General features: G+C 45.8%; 1 protein-coding gene across 1 annotated transcript; it reads right to left on the bottom strand.

Annotated features, from left to right (window-relative positions):
- On the bottom strand, positions 1-17247 carry LOC124524577 (protein CutA homolog). The gene is made up of 6 exons (XM_047096898.1): positions 17179-17247; positions 12903-13051; positions 5772-5831; positions 3545-3590; positions 3242-3291; positions 1-349 (listed from the first exon to the last, which is right to left on the bottom strand). Exons 1-6 carry the CDS (start codon positions 17245-17247, stop codon positions 247-249), a joined length of 477 nt encoding a protein of 158 aa, XP_046952854.1. The 3' UTR covers positions 1-246.
- Between the last annotated feature and the right edge of the window lie 2048 nt (positions 17248-19295).

The raw sequence follows: 19295 nt of genomic DNA, 5'->3' as shown, positions 1-19295 counted from the left end.
GCCACCTTTAAGCATGAGGCACTCAGAATCCAGTTCCATTGCGTTGCATGGCCCGACCAACCCGGCCTCCTCCTCCAGCCTCGGGGGCCTCAGACCTTCACCTCCTCAAGTTCCTCAGCTCTTCCACGCTGACACAGACACAGGCTCCAGAGATGCGAGGAGGCAGCTAGAGGCCCCCCGCCTCCCCAGAGGGCGGCTGCTGCAGGCTAGAGGCAGCCGGCGGGACCTGCAACGAGCCGCCCCCACTCAGTCCTCCCCCGTGCCCTCCTCCAGCCACTTTAGATAGCGCACATCTCCTTGGTCCATGGGAAGACTGAAGACCTCTGGGATTTCAAAAGGATGCACCAACCTTTGGAAAGAAAGCAGAGCCCTGTGAGTGACTATGATGAGAATCAGCCTATGCAGTTAAACCCAACCGAACAGCCTCCTGTGAGGCTGCCATCTACCGCCATCTACCGCGGTCCACCTGCCCAGGCCCATGGGCCGCTGCTCCTGAGCCTGTTTCCCATTTGTCAACAAGGAATGAGGTGGGCCAGATGGCTTTAGAGTCTCCCGGTCATGGGTTCCAATTCTAAGCCTGCCTCTTGTAGCTGTGTGACCGTGGACAAATCACTTCATTTCTCCACAGGCCCTAAAAAAAGGGTGTCAAAATAGTACCTATGTGACTGGGCTGCTGGGGAGTGAGACAAGGCACAGAAGGCACTTACCTGGCGTACCGATGGGCACTGCATGCATTCATTACATGGCAGTTAGTGTCTGTATCACTATCCCACGCTCATCGCTGTGCCTTCCCCAAACGACCCCCCATATCTCTGCATTGTCTTCTCCTCCAAGAAAGTTCTCTGTTCGTCACTTACAAGCCCGTCTATCCTTCAAAGCCCAGCTCAACCACTGATCTTCTTCCAGGGATCTTCCTCGACCATCCAAACCCATAGGAAGCTCTTCTTTCTCTCCATTCCTTTCACCTGGCCCTCGGCACACAATGCAAGTTCTTTTCGCTTCTTAGACTGAAGAGATATGAGGCTTTGGGCCTCAGTCCCCCATCTGTCAAATGCGGGGAATAATCCCTGCTTCCTTTCCAATGAAGGAGGCACTGTAAAATTTTCATGAGACAGCATGCATAGTAAATCACAACACATGCACGCGTGCCTAAACATTTGGAGTTGGGGTGATTTTATCCAGTGACCAAGGATAGTGCATTTTCTTATTTCAGGGCACACATCAGTGTGCTTGTTTTCTGTTGGTTTTTTTTTTTTTTTTAAGATCTTATTGGGTTTATTCAATGATTCAAAAACCAGGCAGCATCCCCTCTAGCAAACAGAAAAGGAGCTCCCTCACGTATGTGTTTTTATTAGCAGACATACAGAACTCAGTGTGTGTATGAAGGCAGTGTTTGGACACACAGAATAAGACCGTTTAACACGTTTAACACGTTTTAAACGTTAACGTTTAACCGTTAACACGTTAGTAAGAGCTGCCGTGCCACCACCAAGAATCACTGATTTTTTTTTTTCCTTTGAGAGGAAGAGAGAGAGCACACATGTGTTGGGGAGGGGCAGAGAGAGAAGGGGGACAGAGGATCCGAAGCTGTGCTGACAGCAGAGAGCCCGATGTAGGGCTGGAACTCATGAATCAGGAGACCGTGACCTGAGCTGAAGTCGGACACTTAACTGAGCCAGCCGGGCGCCCCGAGCATCAATGATTTAAGCCAGCGCTTCTCGAGCTTTAACGTGCGTAGGAATCCCATGGGGATCTTGTTAAACTGTAGTTTGACTCCTTAGTTTGGGGTGACAGTGAGGAGGCAGTCCTAGCAAGCTTCCAGGTGATGCCAATTACTCCCCAAACCATACCGTGAACACCAATCTAGACCAGCAGTTTTCAGAGTGAGGCCCACTGACCCCTGGGGAATTCCAACACTCTGCCAGGTCCATGAGGCCAAAACTGTTTTCAGAAGAATACTAGTTTTCATTTTTTTAATGTTTATTTTGAGAGAGAGAGAGAGAGAGAGAGAGTGGGGGGGGGGGGGGGGGAGAGGGAGACACAGAATCTGAAGCAGGCTCCAGGCTCAGAGCTGTCAGCACGGAGTGGGATGCAGGGCTCGAACCCACGAACCGCGAGATCATGACCTGAACCGAAGTTGGCTGCTTAACCAACAGAGCCACGCAGGCGCCCCGAAAAATACTAATTTTCTATTAATCTTCTTACTGTGTTGATCCCTGCACTGCTGGTGCAAAACAATGCCGAGTAAGACTGCTGGCGCCTCAGCACGCAGCAAGGCAGTGGCACCACAGTGTATGAGCCTCACGGTGCTCTTCTCCATCGCACGCTCGGGCTTCAGAAAAGTCACGTTCACTTAAGAACATCCTCGATAAAACAGCGAAGATCGCTATTGCTATTGCACTTCAGCCCTGGAGTCCCTGTCTCATTAATGACGAAATGGAAAGTGCACATTAAAGCACTTCTGCCGGATACTGAAGTTCAATGTTGTCTTAAACCTGTCTGCCCATTGAAGCCACAAGCCAAACTAAACAAACTGCGCTTTTTTTCATGGAACACCATTTTTAATTTCAAGCCTGAGTGACCATAATTTGTCTGTCATGTTTACAAATGCTGGTTACTGTGGTTTGAGCATTAGGCAGACGTTTTTCTCTAATGTGAACAAAGTGAGCCAATCACTCAAATGAAGACAACTGATACCATTTGTTGAGGAAAAAAATTCATGTTTTCAAGCAAAAATTAGAAGTTTGAGAGTTTGAGTTTACCATCATGAGCGTAAAAGTGTCCCAGTACTTAAGAGGGAGTATGTTTTCTGAGGAGACGCAGCCTTCTCAACAAGCCAGATGTTGCCAAAATATAACATGATGCCATTTTTCTCACTTTGTTTCTTGGAAAATATGGTTACTTCCCATAAAAATGTATTACTTATGTTTATATAGAACAGTTGTATTGTTATTATTTTAAATGAACTAAAACATTTTTTTAATTTCGTAGTTTTACTTTCTAATGCAATAAACTTTAACATAACCTTAAGCTCCCCTGGGATCCGAAGACCAAAATCTTGAGAACTACTGTCTCCATTCACTCACTCTAGCCTCTCATTTTATAGCTGGAGAATCTGAGGGACAGGGACATGCCCAGGGTCATATGAGAGGTTGGTGACTAGGCTCTAGGTCTCTTGCTTTTCAAGCTCATTCACTTAGTTCCCAGGACATCCCTGGCTGAAAAGACACACCAGCATTACCTGATATAGCTGAACAGCATGCGGACCTTGGCAGTCTTTGTCTTTATTAGCTGTAAAAGAAAAAAAAAATCCCTGCTTTAGGAAGGACCTTGGCCCCAGCCATGCAGCTACTCGTTCATCTGGCCATTTTGGAGACAGCATTCATCCAGGTCACCAGGCACCGTTGCATTTGCAGATTAACCTAGGGCACCTGATGTGAGGCAAGAACCTCAAGCAGTTGATCTTTGCTCATTTTTAATTGGAACCTTGGTCTCGCTCTCCATCGAGGCCCCAACCACCCCCCACCCCCCCATCCTCACTCACCAACAGGATTTCAGTGGCTTCTTCTATTTCTCCATTCCAAAAGTACCTGGAGAAGAGAACAAAACCAAATTATGATGCTCACAAGAAGAGCCCAGGAGATACCAAACCTGGCCCAATTAGGTGGCTTACCAAGGTGGAGACTTTAAAATCCTTCCAACCCCACACAAAAATGTCTATAATTGGCCAAGTCCCCAGAGGTCATCGAGTCCAATCATTCTAATGCATGCTTCTAGTAGCTGTCTGAACATTCTATCTCTTGAAGAAGTCCACCGATCTACCTTACAGGCTTTCACCTGAGATGGTTTTCCTTCCGGTATGCCAACGTCTGCCACCCAGTTGTTTTCCCTAACTTCCACATGAAGAGCCACCTCAGGACAGCCCTACAGAAACTCCTGTTTTCTCTCCTCCAAATTGGGCATTTCCAGCTCTTTCTGTGCTCATCCTATAGTCATGACTTCCAGGCCCCTCCCATCCTTTGGACTGCTACTTTTATTACTGACTCTTTAAGTGGAGAACCCACAAATGGAGAACTAAAAAAACACAGGAGGCTTCGGGGAAAAAGTGAGCTTTATAACATATGGAAAGAAACAGGCCCAAAAGTTAAAAAAAAAAAAAGTCAATAACGATGTTGAGAAAAGAACACAAAAACAGCATCACTGGCAGGGAAAGAAATTTGGCCTGAGAATATCTACACTGACCCAGGGCAAGCCCAAGATGACCTAGGCCATCAGCACTGTGGTGAAGGGATTGATTATAAAAAGGATGGACGTATGAAGGGAATGCTAGGCTGAAATGCTGTTCTAGTTCCCAAGCACTGACTTTATGTGAATCACTTCCATAATTTTTTTAAAATTCAGTGAGCCAGGCCCAACCCCCAGGGAGAATGACTGAGTAGCAGCTCCAGAATGGAGCTCAGGCCTCTAAAACACAGCCACATTTGGCTGTGCTGACAGCTCAGAGCTGGAGCCTGCTTCAGATTCTGTGCCTCCCTCTCTCTGTGTCCCTCCCCTGCTTGCACTCTGTCTCTTTCTCTCAAAAATAAATAAAGATAAAAAATTTAAAAAAACCCACAGCCACACTTGGGAGCTACAGCTACAGACAGATGTGAGCCACTGAGGGGAGGGCGTTGCTGGAGGTGTGGAGGGGGCTTTCATAACACAGCACTTTCCTGCTCTGACCTTCAGAGTAGATACTATTTCTCTCTCTCTCTCTCTCCCCCTCCCCCACCAGGGGAGGAAGGAGATGAGAAACAGGCTGATCAGAGATATCAAGGCATAAGACAAATCTTGCACAGCTAGTACTGGGAGGCTGAGATATTTTGATAAGGGAAATGGTACAACCAGGATTAACTCCTGTGAGGGAGTTAACAAAATGAGAGGCAGACACTACAAAGAAGCAGCTTGTCACATAAGCTAACCTCTGAGTTTCCCACAGAATTCAAAAGGGACAGGAATTATTTTCCTTGATATCTTAATAGGCTTACTCAGGGATGGAATGTCCAGTCTGAATTTTTTTTTTAATGTTTATTTATTTTAGAGAGAGAGAGAATGAGAATGAGCAGAGAAAGAGGAAGACACAGAATCCAAAGCAGGCTCCAGGCTCTGAGCTGTCAGCATAGAGCCTGACGTGGGGCTCGAACCCATAGGCTGTGAGATCATGACCTGAGCTGAAGTCAGACGCTTAACCTGACTGGGCCACTCAAGTACCCCCAGTCTGACTTCTTTGCTAATAACAAGCTAACTAATTTAAACAAAGAATGTTGGTTAAGCATCCAGCTCTTGACTTCAGCTCAGGTCATGATCTCATGGTTCATGGGTTTGAGCCCTGAGCTGGGGCAGTGCTGACAGTGTAGAGCCTGCTTGGGATTCTCACTCTCTCCCTGTCTCTGGCCCTCAGCCGCTCGTGTGTTCTGTCTCTGTCTCTCTCTCTCTCTCTCAAGATAAACTTAAAAAAAAAAATTTAAACAAAGAATGTGCAAACAAGATTCATTGTTCCTAAACTACAATTTTTTTCCACCCTTCTGTTTACATAGCCTATTTTTGCTTTTATTGGTTGACATAAATCCACTAGTTGATTTCCTCTGAATATAAATTAACAATGAACTGTTCGTTAATCAAATGCCTTTGAGTTGTTCTTTGACAATTTCCCATTAGTTCGTTGTCCTTCCCACCAGCCAGTACCTGACCTCGCACTCCCACACTCTTCCACAGGCCACAGCAAAACTCACAGTGAGGATGCCTTGGGCAGGATGTTCACAGAGGCAGCCAGCTTCTTATCCAGTATAGCCCTAAAGCAGACAGAGAGAGAGAGAGAGAGAGAGAGAGAGAGAGACCATCACCAAGGTAAGTACCGAGCATCTTAAGAAAAGGGACAAGGGACAGGAGTTCCTGGGAATTGCCCAGGAAACCAGAGTTTACGTAGATAACCATTTAGAGGGCCCCTTCCTCCTCAAACCAACACATTCCATAACCACCAGGCACAGAACTTCTAAAGACAGTGCTATTTATAAGTCCTCCCCTGGGTGGGGAGGAAGGTAGAGAAATAGCTATGGGAAGGCAGTTTTAAGAACAGGCCCAGGGGAAGGGGAACAGATTAACACTGGACAGAGCACAACACCTGAATTCTGTTCCTGACCCTGCAGTGGATGGTTGTGTGACTTTAACCACATTCTTTCATTCCAAGAGTAAGTATTCGAGCATCTGTCCAAGACAGGCATGTCCCCCTGACTCAGGCTGCCTCTCCTGCTATATAGTTACAGTAACAGGATAGGTTCAGTCAGCGGTTTCCAAACCTTTCAGTCAAGAACCCATTTTATTCTATCACCATCTTCTGCTTTTGTCTGATAGGTATCTGGCTGACACTGCTTCTGATCTGTAGATACCCACGTGACCACACAGATCAGATACAACTCCAAATAAAAGCAAAAACCCATCATACTTCTTTTCACCTCTTAATTTATGTAAAGGTTTCTACCACAGGCCTCAAAGCACAATCATCACCTTTGCAGACCTGTAAGATTTTTTTGTTTTTTGACAGATCATAGGTTGGAATCCCTGGTCTGATAGTCTGATTCCTGTGCAGAACCCTGATGAACACAATCAAATGCACTTGAATTAGTACAGGTGTCACGGAAACAGGAGCACCACCAAGTCATCAACGCAAAGAGGCGTTCTCAGACATCAAAACCTCAAGCCCTCAAATCAGGCAGGCCTTGACAAACATTTCTCAGGTCTCAGGCAGCCAAGGGGGCCTGATCTATTCTCCGAAGTGCTTGGACCCTGAGCCCTGCTCACTGATACCTCCTGCCCTCAGCTGTTGCCAAGAGAACTGACCTACTTTCTCTTCCGTGAGTTCCAAGCTGAACGTGGCTCTATTTAAGGCTCCACATTTTGTGACAGTCCCTTGGAAAGTTCCAGAGATAAATAAATCCCTGGCTGTAAGGAGAGACACATGGCACAAATCTGTTTAAGCACCTGCTGCAAGGCTTGCTCACTCAATCGTCCGCTGAGAAAGTACATTTTATTGGTCCTGACTGTGGCAAGGAAACACAGGGGGTGAATTAAACCTTAAAAAAAAAAATAATTCCATTGTCTCATAGGCCCAGAAGGTGAGCTCCTCAGAGACTGTCACGGCAACCTGTCCATGGGTAAAAGACTAGAAACGTGGAGGGCTATGTTATTCAAAAAGCCCCTGTGGCCAAAAACCAAAACCAGAGAGTGTGAGAGCAAGAGAGAACATTAGCTGACTGATTAACACACACACACCAAGACAAGCAGCGAGTCACAGGTGGCAGCTGAGGTCCTCACGCTCATCCGAGGACAGCAGAAGACAGAGACGCGTAGAGCCTCGAGAAACTGCCAAATTCACAGACTAGTGAATCACAAACCACATACGTGGTCTGGCTCTTGTGGCATTTTAAATTCTTGATTTTGTTACTAATATTTACTATCAGGGGCGCCTGGGTGGCGCAGTCGGTTGGGCAACCGACTTCAGCCAAGTCACGATCTCATGGTCCGTGAGTTCGAGCCCTGCGTCGGGCTCTGGGCTGATGGCTCAGAGCCTGGAGCCTGTTTCCGATTCTGTGTCTCCCTCTCTCTCTGCCTCTCCCCCGTTCATGCTCTGTCTCTCTCTGTCCCAAAAATAAATAAACGTTGAAAAAAAAAAATTAAAAAAAAAATATTTACTATCAGGATATTTCACACTCAAAAAGTAAGAGATTCTCAGGGCATCTGGGTGGCTCATTCGGTTAAGCGTTCGACTTTGGCTCAGGTCATGATCTCATGCTTTCATGGGTTCGAGCCCTGCATCCGGCTCACTCTATCAGTGCAGGCCTGCTTCGGATCCTCTGTCCCCCTCGCTTTGTCCCTCCCCTGCTGTGTGTGTATGCGTGTGCATTATCTCTCTCTCTCTCAAAAATAAACATCAAAAAAAATAGATTACCTTGTTTCTCACCAGAAAGTGAGTCTTGTAACATTGGACATACTGTCCTCCAAGGTCACATTTACTTAGAGCTGAGCAGTGGCTATTCCCTCGAGGTGACATCCACTTCTCAGGTCCACACATTCCCACTGCCCTCCTTCCTCCCAGTGTGCAGAAGAGTCAGGGCTGCTACCTACCATCGCCGTCCCTCATCACACCCCAGCCCACTTTGCTCATTTAGGGGCCTGCTTGTGGGTATTTGTGTTTGCGCCCCTGATCTGATCCACTTCCCTCTTATCTACAGGAGGTCGAAGCCCAGAGAAGACGACTTGTGTAAGGCCGTATGTGGAGTGGGAAGCAGAGAGGACACTAGAATCCAGGTCTCCCAGTTCAACATTCAGGATTTATACTCCGGCCCCAACAAGAGATGTTTCTAGATCACTTTTCTAGCTAAGAATGTGTCTGTCAATGAAGAGATCTAAGAACACTGCCAAGAACCAGAACTGAACTGACCCAGAACTGAGAGGCAGCAGACTAAACTTTAAAGAACGCAAAGGAAGAAAGACCACCACACCAACCAGAGCTGAGAGACGCGGTCTCGCTGCTGGTTCTGTAGCTCAGGCTGGGCTTCCTGCCTGCTCCTGGTGACGGGCCCTCCCCATCACGTACCACCTACTTCTACAAAGCCTGGAAACTATACCTGCCTGCCTCTTTTCTATCCAAACCACTAATAAAAAAGACCAAACAAAATAGGTTGAGTGAGAGCTCCACGGCCACATCCCTAAAGGCTCCACTTGAGACTTCCAGTCCGACCGGACAGACTAGACAGATACTCCATCCTCCCCTTTGACACCAAAGCCTAGAAGCGACAGGAAATACCTGTTGCTCAGCCATGCCAGCACACGGTAAGAACGCGCTGCGTACCAACGACTGTGGAGAAGCCCCAAAGAAGAAAGGGCAGTCCTGAGACACGAATGGGAGCGTGCAGGGGAGCTGCCACGGGAGACGAGAGCAACAGTCCCCGTCTGAAGGGGACGGGAACCAGAGCAGGCAGGAACGCGGAGGCAACCACCAAGGTGGGTAGCTGGGACGCCGCAGCAGAGGCGGACCCCCAAAATCTCCCAGGGCCCAGGCAGCAGTAATGGAGTGTCTGTCCCCAGGCAGGAGCGGAAAGTGTGCCAGAAGACCAGTCAGTAGGACACCCCGGCCAGGTGAACGTCCCCCAGTGCGCACTCACACTGGAGACAGCGCTGCGTGTCCTTGCAGCCACTCTGCACTTCCCCACAAGCACGACTAAAAAGATGAGAGAGGTCACAATTAATCACAAGGTAATTGAGGAAGGTCAGTAACCAAGAGAGACAAAAACTCAACAAACAAAAGAATTTACACAAGAGAACCAGTTAACAGGACATTCAAAACCAAGATTTTTTTTTTCAATGTTTTTTTTTTTTTTTTTGGGACAGAGAGAGACAGAGCATGAACGGGGGAGGGGCAGAGAGAGAGGGAGACACAGAATCGGAAACAGGCTCCAGGCTCTGAGCCATCAGCCCAGAGCCTGACGCGGGGCTCGAACTCACGGACCGCGAGATCGTGACCTGGCTGAAGTCGGACGCTTAACCGACTGCGCCACCCAGGCGCCCCCAAAACCAAGATTTTAAAATAAGTAGAACTGTGTACACTTGAAAGTTGCTGAGAGCAAATCTTCAAAGTTTTCACCACACACACCCACACGCAAGAGAACCAGGGAAGGTAATGAATGTGCTAACTAACCTTACTGGGGTAATTGTTTAGTGTTGTATATTTACATTAAGTATCACGTGGTCCTTAAATTTAACAATATTGTGTATGTCAATTGTATGTCAAGAAGGCTGAAAAAAATTAAACATAAATTAACTATAATTAATATCCATAAAAGACAAAGCAAGGTTACTGCATCCATAAAATATGATCATGCAATTATGAAAGAAGAGCAGTTGGTTAAACTATTAAAAAAAAAAAACTCTATGGGAATGCAAGCTGGTGCAGCCACTCTGGAAAACAGATGGAGGTTCCTCAAAAAACTAAATATAGAACTACCCTATGACCCAGCAATTGCACTACTAGGTATTTATCCAAGGGATGCTGTTTCGAAGGGGCACATGCGCCCCAATGTTTATAGCAGCACTATCAACAATAGCCAAGTATGGAAAGCGCCCAAATGTCCATCGATGGATGAATGGATAAAGAAGATGTGGTATATATATACAATGAAGCATTACTCAGTGATCAAAAAGAATGAAATGTTGCCATTTGCAACTACGTGGATGGAACTGGAGGGTATTATGCAAAGTGAAATTAGTCAAAGACAAAAATCATATGACTTCACTCATATGATGACTTTAAGAGACAAAACAGACGAACATAAGAGAAGGGAAACAAAAATGTCCTCCTCAGGGAAGGGGACAAAACATAGGAGACTCATAAATATGGAAAACAAACAGAGGGTTACTGGAGGGGTTGTGGGAGGGGGAATGGGCTAAATGGGCAAGGGACATTAAGGAATCTACTCCTGAAATCACTGTTGCACTATATGCTAACTAATTTGGATATAAATTTTAAAAAATTAAAAAAAAACTGTAAATGTTTAAACAAAATAATCAATAGAAGGGCTGAATAGCAAAACAGCTGAAAAACAAATAAGAGAGAACACTGCTCCAAAATTCTCCTAGTACATAGAATAAAGAAACAGAAAAATATAAAAGTTCAGTCAGAGAGAGCAAATTCAACATGTACCTAACTAGGAGTTACAGGAAAAGGACAGAGAAAGAATAAAAAGAGAATATTTACCAAACCAACAGTTGAACATTAAGATAGAAACTCCTAATTAAAAAAAAAAAAAAAAGAGGGATACCTGGGTGGCTCAGTTGGTTGAGCATCTGACCCTTGATTTCAGCTCAGGTCATGATCCCAGGGTCGTGGGACTGAGCCCCGTGTCAGGCTCCATGCTGAGCATGGAGCTGCTTGAGATTCTCTCTCTCTCTCTCTCTCTCTCTCTCTCTCTCTCTCTCTCTCGGTCTCTCTCTCTCCCTCCCTCCCTCTGCTCCTCTCTCCTGATCGCACGCTCTCTCTCTAGAGTAAAATTTTAAAAAGATAGAAACTCCATGGGGCGCCTGGGTGGCTCAGTCGGTTGGGCGTCCGACTTTGGCTCAGGTCATGATCTCGCAGCTTGTGAGTTCGAGCCTCGTGTCGGGTTCTGTGCTGACAGCTCAGAGCCTCGAGACTGCTTTGGATTCTGTCTCCCTCTCTCTCTGCCCCTCCCCTGCTCATGTTCTGTCTCTGTCTCAAAAATAAATAAAACATTTAAAAAAAATTTTTTAAAAACATAGAAACTCCTAAAAACTATCAGAGAGAAAAAGTATTATCTACAAAGGAACGAGACCCCAATAAACACCTGACTTCTCACCAGAACCCCGGAGGCAAGAAGGCAATAGAGACCCCTCCCCAAGCTGACACTGATACATTTACTGAGCTGGCCTTCCAACTAGTTAGGACCCAGGTGTTAGAATCCTTTTCCTCCCAACACCCCACCTCACAGATGTCAGCTGACAGTTCTCTGACAGGACCCAGACTGGCTGATCCAGGGGTCAAGACAGTTTAGCACAGACCCTGGGCACACCAGAAGCATCAGAAAGGATTTCAGTTTCTAGCTGCTAAATATTATGGTTGTATTTCTGGAGTAATCACAGGTTCTTTTAGACAAGTGCTATTCTCAGGGCACCTGGGTGGCTCAGTTGGTTGAGCATCCAACTTTGGCTCAGGTCATGATCTCACAGTTCCCGAGCTGGAGCCCCACACTGGGCTCTCTGCTGTCAGCACAGAGCCTGTTCCAGATCCTCTGTCTCTTCTCTCTCTCTGCCCTGCCCCCACTCTCTCTCTCTCTCTCTCTCTCAAAAACAAATATTAAAAAAAAAAAAAAAGAAAAACTTTAGACAAGGCTATTCTCCAAAGGTAACATTAATGAAGGAAAAATAGACATTCTAGTTGGGGGAAAGAGAATTGAATAAATTGCAAGGTTAATCTGTGACCAACAATTTGGGGGGCTTTGTGTCCCCAAAGACGAGATTCAACATTTTAAAAGACTGTAACTTAGTCTATCATCAGACTTCAAGAATGCTGAGCTACAAAGTAAAAAGCCAAATTCATTACCCTCTAGACCCACTAACCCTCTTCAAAGCTGCATCTATAAAAAAGAGTGCGGGGGTTGGGGGGGATTCATAGCCAACAAACATTTAATGAGTACCTATTACATCCAAGTTAGTGGGGTAAGAATTGCACATATTTCCTCTCCTTTAATCCTCACGACAGCCCTGTGAGGTAAGTGGCATGATGTTATGTTATACTGAGAAATCTAACGCTTTGAGAAAGAAAACAACTTGCCCAAGATCACACAGTTAGCTAAGTGGCACGGCCAACATTCAAATCCTGAACGTTTGATTCTAAGTCCAGTGCTCTTCGCACCACACCATAGCTGCCTTTAGAAAATTGCCAAGTATTTGAACAGCCTCTTCGCCCTCACTTGTCATGGTGAGCACCTCTGGTACTAAGCTAGGAGAATATCTCCAAGAAGACAGCGGAGTCAAGAATTAGAAGACAAAAATTCTCAACCTGCAAAGTCCCCCCATCCTCTGACTTTAACACCCTGGGCAAGCCACCTGACTCTCTACACCTCATATCCCTTGAATGCCCCCATGTGCCACTCAACATTTTCAGGCCCAGGAGCAGGATCCATGGGTGGGGGGGGTTCATTCAGCCGTGGTCCTCTTATCACCCCAAGCTGACAGCTGCGTAGTGGACACACAGGGTTGTCAGAAGCAAGAGAGGGAGCCCCAAGTGGCCACCGTGGAGCATCCCGGTAGCTCCCCCAGCCTCCTGGGGCAGCACCCGAGCCTCTTCACGAGACCTGGCAATATCTCTGGCAATCTGCTCGTTGGGACAGTTGACAAAGACGATGGAGTAAGTGCCGGATACGTAGCTGCCGGTGATAGCTGAATGGAGCTGCAGGCTAAGGGTCCTGAGCACTGGATAGGACAGGAAAGAAGCTGCCAGGATCTACATGGTGGGGAAAGAAAAACACAGGTCAGCAGTGACACGGCCACTTCGCTATCTGCCGGCTCAAGCAAATTGGAACCAAGGCTAAGCATCATTTTTTCATCCCCGTTCCCCATCCACAAAGTAATTCCTGGTATCTGTATGGAGATCTGGTGCTTAAACAAAGTTTTCATGCCTAAATATTTTCCTATTTTCATGCCTAAAAATTTGCATTTTGCAGGTGATAAAAAAATGATAAATCAAGATCACGTAGCTTTTTTTTTTCTTAACGTTTATTTATTTTTGAGACAGAGAGAGACAGAGCATGAATGGGGGAGGGTCAGAATCCGAAGCAGGCTCCAGGCTCTGAGCTGTCGGCACAGAGCCCGACGCGGGGCTCGAACTCACGGACCTCGAGATCATGACCTGAGCTGAAGTCGGCCGCTTAACCGACTGAGCCACCCAGGTGCCCCTCACGTAGCTTTTTTAACTGGTGAAGCCAGGATTAGGAATCAAGTCTGGATGAGCAGAAACCCATTCTTATTGACAGAGCTACTACTGGAGGTAAAGCCAACTGGCAACCACTGAACTGCTATCATCCCATGGGGATTATTAGCAATGATAAGCTCTTACATCTGTTGATGTTTAGGGAGTTAATTTCACCTCCATTCATTTGTATATGTGCAGGCACTGTGGGTAGACCAGTGGAAAAGGTAGCCTAATTCAAAGTAATGTGACCTGTGTTATTGTAACTGAGAGGTGGTGGGACCTGGAGGAAGGCTGTACCTGAGGGAGCAGAAAAGCCTTTGAAGAGAAGGCACCGTCTAAGCTGGATCTGAAGCAATAAATAGGTTTACAAGAGGAAAGGGAGGTACTCTTAGCAAATGACAATATATACAAAGTCGAGAGGTATTTAGGGACAGATATCTAGTTTGCAGGTATGAGATCAGGAGGAAGAAAGACCGGCAAGACTTACAAAGACAAGGGTCAGACAGAGGAGTCTGGGGTTTACACTCATGTGACAGGGTGCTTTTGTAGGTTTTTAGGCAGGAGAGTAATAAACATGGTCAAGCTGAGTAAAGTAACAGAAGAGAGAGGAGGGACCAGAAGGCAGTCTATTTAAAAGGCCACTACAGTGTTCTAGGAAACAGACCTTAACAACTTGAGCAAAGAAGATGGCAGTGACAATGTGAGAGCAAAAGACACTCAAGACTGAATTATCCTCACTATTTTAATGATGAACTTTAAAATAAGACGAACTGGAAACAACTGATGAACGGTCTCCAATCCAGGGCTCTCTGCTTGGGGGATACCATAGAGCCATCAAGAGGATGGAGGCAACTTGGAGGGGCCACAGTGTGACTCAGGCAAGGCTGAACAGGAACGCGCTTCTCCTGCCTCCCAGCCCAGGGCTCAGGCCTCACTCAAACAAGCCTCTGTTCTCCCACTCTCCTTCCACATTATTGCCTGGGGCCTGGCTCCTACTTCTTGGCAGGGCCTGAGCAGCGTTTTTATGTTCTGAGCTCCAGTTTGACTAGAGGCCTGTCTGGGTTGGGTTTCTCATTCCCTCCTACCACCTCCACTGACACCTCAATTCAAAATACCAGTCCTCTGAACTAAACCAGTGACCGTGCAAGAACAAAAGAACCAGGCGGTGCAATGAAGCTTTTATTGCATGTGTGCGTTTTTTAATGACAACCCAATTAGAGTATAAGAAAAAAATTAAGGCACCAGAAAGCAGGATTTAAATCCTATTGCCAGTACTGCTAACTGCCTGTGGCCTTCAACAAGTTACTTCCTCTCCCTTCTATAAATGTTATCTAGAAAATGGATATCCTGACACTTGTGCTGCCTACTTCAGAGTTGTCATGGGTTCAAACCAGCTAGAGAAACTACGTTGTAATCACGAGTTCAGTCGAGGAAGGGAACGTGCTTTGCTCATCACTGTATCCCCAGAAAAGTTGATGGCCACAGCAGGTTAATATTTGTAAACTAGTGAATTAATATACCAGTAATGTGTGGTTATTAAGACTGAATAGCCTTGTGAAGTAGAAAGGGCTCTGGAGTCACCCACTGCTGCTTTGAGCAGAGAACTGAACATACTGGAACATGCAAGGTGTCAACTACATGACTCTGAAGTGGCTTCCAGAGCAGACTCTAAACAAAAGGGGCAGTGGGCTATCCCCCCAATCAAAACAGCCACTCCTGGGGAAGATGTGGGACATTTCAGCCAGCAGGTATCAGCGGAAAACAGAGCTAACAGGATTTTTTTTTTTTAATTTTTTTTTTTTAACGTTTATTTATTTTTGGGACAGAGAGAGACAGAGCATGAACGGGGGAGGGGCAGAGAGAGAAGGAGACACAGAATCAGAAACAGGCTCCAGGCTCTGAGCCATCAGCCCAGAGCCTGACGCGGGGCTCGAACTCACAGACCGCGAGATCGTGACCTAGCTGAAGTCGGACGCTTAACCGACTGCGCCACCCAGGCGCCCCCAGAGCTAACAGGATTAACTACAAACTCCCCTAAAACGTGTTGGAAACTCTCATATGAACTCACAATCAAAATGCTAAGAATAAGAGGTAAATGGGCCCTCAGCTATTATCTAAGATAACCTTTCATTTACCAAACAAGGTAACTGAGACAGAACATACAGGAACTCTATGATAGAACCAAGACTTGAAACCAAGGCTCTTCCTCCCACTCTGGACTCTTTGAACTGCAATGACCAGGAATTGGTCTAGTGGGGTCATGTCAGCTTCACATACTCCAGTGGTTCTCAACTAGGGGCAATTCCCCCCCGCCCAGGGGACATCTGACAATGTCTGGAGACAATTTTGACTGTCATAACTGGGAAGGAGATGCTATGGCATCTAGTAGGTAGAGGCCAGGATTGCTGCTAACATCCTCTTGTTCCATTGATCACAGTGAAATACAGACAGTTGTCTGCACAAGTCTCCCCCATTGGGCATGAGCTCCTTAGTCCCATTCATTTCTATGTTCCCAGCACTTTACAAACCTTGACAAGGAGTACAGATTTGAGAAATGTTTGTGGACCTACCAAAAACGTGTCAGAAGCATGAAAAGTCAGTTTGGAACCAAGGGTGGACCACAATATATTACAAAGTGGCATTCTATGAAAGTAAGATTGATGGGCAATACACACATCACAGAATTCCCTAATAAAAACATTATAACGGAAAAAGATCTACTATAATTTTTAAAGTCTTTATAACATTTTCATACTTACCTTTTACTATACACTTTTCCTAACTTTACATTTGTTTAAAATATGAACCTTTCAGTTCATATTTCATTCTGCCTTTTTCCTTTTTTGTCCTGGAATATTCACACAGCTTTTGAGAGGTTATGATTGACTTTAAAATCAGTGTTAAGACAGAAGAGAAGAGGCCTCAGAAACCACCCACTGGTTCTAACCTTGTAATCGACCTAGTTTTAAGGAATCTAAGATACTCTGGAGTTGAGTGCTACATTGTGTTTATCTATATACACTTTCCTTGGGTGCAGATCCAGAACTTTCTCACAAACACACAAATCAAAAAAATCTACAGTCCTAAAAAGGTTAAGAGCCACTGATTTGTGCCAATTTTTCAGAAGGGGGATGGAAGAGCCAGAGAGGGGAAGAAATCACCCAAAAGGGAAGTAGCAAGGCTTCTGATCCTCTCCTACAGTTCTTTCCACCTCCCGCTCAAACACCACCACCAGCAGTACTCTGTAGGCACTTCCAACCTCAACATTTTACGATATTTCATAGATGAGAAAACAAAACTCTTCCCCAAATGCAGAAAAACAAGATGGTAACTGCAAGAGAAAGAGGCAAAGAATCTACCCTGTGACCCTCACAGGAGAACTCACCAGCGACACCCCTTCACCTCCCGGACAACTCTCACCATGAAACACAGCCCAGGCACTCGTCCTCACAAGGTGGGGAGTGAAGGGTTGCTGGAAATCTTCAGAACCATGCTACAATCTCCAGAACCCGGGCAGTGTCTCCAGGGATCTTCCTACCTGCCTGGTCCCAGCTCAAAATCCCAGGAGCAGAAAACAGAAATGCAGTTTCTTCCCTCAATCCCCAGGTTGGGGGTTTAGGGGTGAGAGAGTTCATGGAGTCGTAGCATGGGGCACTCACCAGGAGGCATATAAGGACAGAGGGCCGCAGGTAGCCTGGCAGAGGACACCGGGAGCCCAGCCTGTCCATGGCGTCGCTGGTAATTTAGTAGCACAGTAGCGAACTGTGGCCTCAGGCTGAGTTGCAAGCTGATGGGCGGGCACTGAGGGCCTAAAATGCCCTATCCCCTCACCACCTGCTGCCTGCCTCACTGCTCAGCCAGGCCCCAGCCAGGCTGGCCAGAAGGAGATAGTGAGGGGGCAGGGAAAGAGGGAGTAATTATTCTCACTAGGCGATTCTCTTCCTAGAAACAAAAAGCCCACGCACCAAATGCAGACCTATAACTCCTACAAAAATAAAAATAATAATTTTCCCTCCCCGTTGTAACAACAAAAAATGATAAAAATCCCCACATCACATGTACAGATAAAAAGATGGAAGTTTCTTAGATCTATAAAACTTTCAGAAACCATGGCACACAAACACGAATACACCTACACAAAACTCTTCCACTTTATAGGGGCCTATCCTGCCAAAAATAACCAGTGAAGCACACGCACACAGGCGTGCGCACACACACACAGCTGCCTTCCTATCCCTCACAGCACCTCCTCCTCCCAGGAGCTCCCTTCTAACTCTCCCTGGCTTAAAATACATTTGTTCCCAGCTGCTCTTCTGGGAAGTCCTGTGAACTTCATCTTTCCAGGCCAGATGCTCCATGCAGCTTTTTCCAGGGTTGATCCCACTGCCCTCTATTTCCCTAAGGCACTTTGTACACACTTCTGCGGCAGCATTTTATATCAACCCTGGGGAGCTGCAAACAAATAAGAAAAGCAGCAAGCTAATGACTGACTGCTGCCCTTTGAGAATGCAGTTCTCGAAGTTCTCTCCATTGCCAGGGTTTGCAACTTTTAAATCCAGCTTTTTAATGTGAAAATATCTTAATTTTTAAATGAGATTTCTGGGGCAGGGGAAGGAGCTGACTACACAAGGATACAAGTAAACTTAAAGTGAAGGGAACTGTTCTGTATCTTGATTGTGGTAGTGGTTACACAAGTGTTAAAAAAAATTCAACACCTACACAGTTATATTGGTGAATTCTATTGTATGTAAACAGTACCTTAAACAGCCAGGGAAATGCTAGAAACCAATTCAAAATTGTTTTACACTGGGTAGACCAAACAACTCATCTGTTAGCTAAATATGGATCGCAGGCTGCCGGTTCACAGCCTTTGTGTTTAATTATCTGCTTACTATCTCATTCCTTGGGACTATAACTTCTTAAAAACCCATACTTCCTAGCAGCATCTGACAAAGTGGTTAATAAATCAGTTGTAGCCCTAGTCTTATCATTTAGGTGTTTAGCTGTGAAGATTCGTGCAAATTACATAGCCTCTCTGAGCTTTGGTGGACTTTTTGGTAAAGGAAGGGCTAATACCTCCTTCACAGGTCTAAAGTGAGGATTAATAAAGACAATTAATGTGAGAGTGTTGTAGAAAATCTAAGAGCACGTCAGCTTTTCAAAAGCAAGTAGTCTCATACTTACTATTATGGTTAACTCAGAAAATTTCGGGGCGCCTGGGTGGCTCAGTAGGTGAAGTGTCCAAACTTTGGCTCAGGTCACGGAATCTCATGGTTTGTGGGTTCGAGCCCCACGTTGGGCTCTGTGCCAAGAGCTGAGAGCCCGGAGTCTGCTTCTGGTTCTGTGTCTCCCTCTCTCTCTACCCCTCCCCTGCTCTCACTCTCTCAAAAATAAATAAACGTTGAAAGAAAAAAAAAAAATTTCCACCTGTGTTTGAAGAACTTAGTATCTGTGGAAAAACTGGGCTAGAGAAAAAAAAGCTGAGCGGTCCTAAGAAAACCATTATATCCAAAGTCCAGAAAACTAAATCAAGACTGTGATCTTTTATACCTATTACATTAATAAGAAATGTAGCCACTGTTAATGACCATTTACCTTAGATCCTGAGATGGCTTCCTGAGATCATGTCCCCAAGTTTAGCATGGGACCCCACATAGCTTATGCTCAGTAAATGTTTGTGGAATGATGAAACAATATAGATGTGTGGCTGATGATAAGCATGGTCATGATGAAAGTGATGTTGGAACAAGAGAGGAAGAATGGCAAGACATGAATC

This window comes from Lynx rufus, unplaced genomic scaffold (assembly GCF_022079265.1).
Source record: "Lynx rufus isolate CCGP_SWC_20201006 ecotype Redwood Valley unplaced genomic scaffold, mLynRuf1.p SCAF_10, whole genome shotgun sequence".
NCBI classification, from domain to species: Eukaryota; Metazoa; Chordata; class Mammalia; order Carnivora; family Felidae; genus Lynx; species Lynx rufus.
Note: the sequence above shows the minus strand (reverse complement) of the source record. Positions and strands in the feature narration are given on the sequence as shown.